General features: G+C 48.5%; 1 protein-coding gene across 1 annotated transcript; it reads right to left on the bottom strand.

Annotated features, from left to right (window-relative positions):
* Nucleotides 1-3174: 3174 nt before the first annotated feature.
* LOC118617617 (keratin-associated protein 4-3-like) lies at nt 3175-3925 on the bottom strand. Its single transcript, XM_036243599.1, has 2 exons — nt 3859-3925; nt 3175-3788 (listed from the first exon to the last, which is right to left on the bottom strand). The coding sequence occupies exons 1-2, from the start codon at nt 3923-3925 to the stop codon at nt 3175-3177; spliced, it is 681 nt and encodes a 226-aa protein (XP_036099492.1).
* Nucleotides 3926-4134: the final 209 nt, after the last annotated feature.

The raw sequence follows: 4134 nt of genomic DNA, 5'->3' as shown, positions 1-4134 counted from the left end.
GGATAAATAGGTGGAGTGCAGAGTATCTGGGGGGCAGAGGAACTATTCTGTATGAACTATAATGGTCCATTTGTGTCATGCCTTGTTCAAAACCCATAGAATGTACATCTCGAGTAAATCCTAATGGAAACTATGGACTTTGGGTGATATTTATGTGTTAATATAGGTTTACTGACTATAACAAATAAACCACATTTGTAACGTATCAATATTGCAAGATGTAGGGAGAGGCTGTGCATGTGTAAGGATGCAGGTTATGTGGGAACCTAAAATAGCTCTAAGACTCCAAGTCTACTAAATTGACATAGGACAACTAAGGTAATCTGTTTTTTCTGGAGTGAAATTTGATAGTTTATGTCTTCAAGGAATGAGTACATTTAATCTTAATTGTCCAAATTTTGTGCAGAATTATTTGTTGTAGTTCCTTTTAATTCTTTAATTTCTGTAGGGTCTGTAGCAATTCCTCCTCATTCATCTCTGATAATGGTGATTTATATCTTCTTTATCTTTTCCTTACTCAGTCTAGCTAGTTTATCAAGTTTATTTACTATTTCAGAAAACAGCCTTTCATTTCATTGATTATTGCCATTGTTTTACTGTTTTCAATTGCATTGATTTCTGCTTTAACCTTTATCATTTCATACTTTATTATTGCTTGAAGTTTAACTGAGGTTTTACTACCTCTTATTTTTTCATGAAAAAAATAAATTAACTTTGTTTCTTTGTATTTAAAGTGCACTTCCTGCCCAGCCAGTGTGGTTCAGTGGATTGAGTATCGTCCCATGGACTGAGAGGTCCTGGTTCAATTCCCAGTCAGGGCACATGCCTGAGTTGTGGGTTCAACACCAGTAGGGAGTGTGCAGGAGGCAGCCAATCGATGTTTCTCTCTGACATCAATGTTTCTACTTCTCTCTCAAAAAAAAAAAAATCAATACAAAATAAATAAAATAAAACAAAATTAAGTACACTTTCTATAGGCATCAGAGTGGAGCTTGTTTTTTATCCAACTTGAGAGTCTCTTTTCTGTTCTTGTGTCTTCTTCTTTGGGGATTCCAATTACACATCCTGCAGTTCACTAATGCTTTGTCCATTTTTTCCCCCTCTCTGTGTCTCATTTAGTTGCTGTTGCTCTGTCTTCCAGTTCATTTGTCTTTTCTTCTGCAGCATCTATTCTGGTATTAACTTCATTTAGTATGCTATTTACTAAACACTGTAGTTTTCCTCTCCAGATGTTCTGTGTCCTTTTAAATCTTCCTCAACGTTCCTTAATATGCTTATTTAGCCTTTTCTCTAATTTCTTGAACATATGGAATCTATTCATAACTCTTACTAATTCTATCATCTGTGACACTTCTGGTTTGTTGGATTCATGTTATCCTTATTATGGGTTATGTTTTCCCGCCTCTTTGCATGCCTAAAATTTTTGAAAGAATGTCTGAAATTGTAAATTGTACCTTATGAGTGCCGTATACTTTGTATTCAAGTGAATATTCTTGACCTTTGTTCTAAGATGTAGTTAAGTTCCTTGGAAATGGCTCATCCTTTAAAGTTTGCATGTCAGCTTTGTCAGGTGGGACTGAACCAGTGCTTACAGAGCGCCTAAGTTTTTTTTCTTTTATCTACACCCAAGGACATTTTTCCATTTTTTTGTTCAGATAGAGTGGGAGGAAGAGAGAGAGAGAAGCATCTACATGAAAAGGACACATCACGTGGCTGCCTCCCGCACGACCAACCAGGGCCAGGGAAAAACTGCAACCAAGGTAAGTGCCTTTAGCGGGAGCCAAACCCGAATCTCTCTGGACCACAGGCCAACACTCTAACCGCTGAGCCAAACCGGCCAGGGCCACAGAGCCTAATTTTAACCAAAGTGGAGGCAATATCCTCTGAGTGGTTTACCACACGTCCTGAGATCTATGATCATGTTCCAACTGGCTGGTGGGATCAGGCACTGCTGTAGGCATGTTTGGTTTCTGGGATAATGCCATCTAATTTTGTTGATTTCCCCAATCTCAGTCTCACATGGGTTTGCTGAACATTCCTTGCTGACATTTGAGGGAGACCCTTAGAGGACCGAGGGCTACTCAGGGCAGCTCTCCCTTCTCTGACACTTTGGCCCTGAACACTAACTGCCTGGGGCTCTCCCAACTCCCAAGGACGTCTCTCACTCAGGGCTGCGTGGAGCTCACATAGGTTCTCCATTTTTGCACCAGGACCTAGAAACGTTCTCAAAGTAGTGGGTGAAGCCAATTGGGAGACTCACTTTGTTTCCCTCTTTCAGGGGTCCCAGTTCTGTGATCCTCCAATCAAAACTCTGAATACCACCGCTCTATAATTTTGCTAAGTTTTTGGTATGGCGCTGGTGGGAAGGTCATCCAGTGCCTCTGAATCCATCAGGGTTGGAGCAGCTCCTCCTCCATCCAGTCTCTGCTAAGAGTGAAGACCTTCAGGTGGGTGACTGCGCTGGCCCAGGCCTACAGCGCTGTGCCTTGAGGAGAGCCAGGCATTTCCTGAGGACACATGTGGGGTGTGAGGTTGTCCAGATGAGAAAGTTGGTAGAAATGGCCTGTGAGGCCTGAGGACTCCATAGACCAAAACTTTTCTGCAGGTGACCAGACTCAAGGAAGCCCCAGGCACAGGCCCAGCAGGCACTGACTTACCAGGCCAAGGCGAGGCCCACCTTCTGCCCCACCAGGAGGAGTCAGGCAACTGCCCTGTGGGATTTCTCAGTCACTCATTCCTGGAAATATTCGTGGTTGGAGTTGACCAATGTCTGGAAAACCCCGAGTCCCACTGCCCCTCACCCCAACAAAATCAGATGAAGTAGTGATCAGTGATGAATGAGTTTATTGGGGTGCCCGCAGAGGTGCTGACAGTGGCGGTCTAGTGACTCAACAGAAAACAAGAGGGAAGGACAAGTGACCCAGGGGCAAGAAAGAGCCTCCTGGGAGGCGAGAGCCCAGGGAAGCAGTAAGTTTGGGGGATCCTGGGAGCAGAGGTCAGATGAGGACAGTGGAGACCTGGTGGGGCCCATCCTGAGTGGAGGGAGCTATCTAACCCTGCTCAGGACCAGACTGAGGGCTGGCTGGAGAACCACAGTCATGGGAGGAGCCTGAGCCAAGCTGGCCCTTGTTGACATGTAGTTCAGCAGCAGGACGTCGGGGCTGAGGTTGGGACTCAGCAGGCCGGGCGGGAGCACACGGGGCGGCAGACCAGGGACACACAGGAGGCCGGGCGGCAGCAGCTGGACTGGCAAGAGGGGCGGGCACAGCAGGAGGAGACGGGCATGCAGCAGCTCGGCCTGCACACAGGCCTGCACACGGGGCGGCAGATGACAGACATGCAGGAGGTGGGTCTGCAGCAGGAGGAGGGTCTGCAGCAGGATGAGAAGCAGGGGGTGGGCTGGCAGCAGGAAGGGACAGGGCAGGGCGCAGGCCCAGAACAGACGGGCATACAGCACATGGGCTTGCAGCAGATGGGCTTGCAGCAGACGGGTGTGCAGCACATGGGCTTGCAGCACATGGACATAAGGCAGGGCTGCTGGCAGGAGGAAGAGGTGCAGCAGGAGGGCTGGCAACAGCTGGGGACACAGCAGGTGGGCTGGCAGCAGCTGGGGACACAGCAGGTGGGCTGGCAGCAGCTGGGGACACAGCAGGTGGGCTGGCAGCAGCTGGGGGCACAGCAGGTGGGCTGACAGCAGCTGGGGACACAGCAGGTGGGCTGGCAGCAGCTGGGGACACAACAGGAGGGTTGGCAGCAGCTGGGCACACAACGGTGGGCCTGGCAGGAAGCTGGGGAAACCGCAGGAGGGCCACAAGCAGCTCTCTGGCAGTCGTCCACCTGCCAGTAGGAGTCAGTTACAAGACTCGGAGGAACCTGGCTGCATCGCGGCTAAGCCATAGCTCAGGTTTCTGTAGCAGACGGACATGGTGACGTGGCCATGGTGGCGTGGGCTGGAGCAGGGTGGCTGTTCCAATTGTGCGTGAGTGTGAGTGTGGTGGGGGTTCCTGAGGCGTTTGGCTTTTATACCCTCCTGGGTGTTTTTTTGTCCCAGCACGTGCTCCCCACTCCCTCCTTTCTTTGTTGAATTTTGGGCTAAAGTCAGGAACCCTCACACTTCCGTTTTTGTTTATAGAA

This window comes from Molossus molossus, unplaced genomic scaffold (assembly GCF_014108415.1).
Source record: "Molossus molossus isolate mMolMol1 unplaced genomic scaffold, mMolMol1.p scaffold_m16_p_5, whole genome shotgun sequence".
In the NCBI taxonomy this organism is placed as follows: Eukaryota; Metazoa; Chordata; class Mammalia; order Chiroptera; family Molossidae; genus Molossus; species Molossus molossus.
Note: the sequence above shows the minus strand (reverse complement) of the source record. Positions and strands in the feature narration are given on the sequence as shown.

Bases quoted from the DNA above. Each gene is read 5' to 3' on its own strand.
- LOC118617617 (XM_036243599.1), bottom strand. From the start codon at position 3,925: ATGTCCGTCTGCTACAGAAACCTGAGCTATGGCTTAGCCGCGATGCAG. The intron at 3,789-3,858 runs GTAACTGACTCC...CGGTTTCCCCAG, and splicing joins GCCAGGTTCCTCCGAGTCTT to CTTCCTGCCAGGCCCACCGT.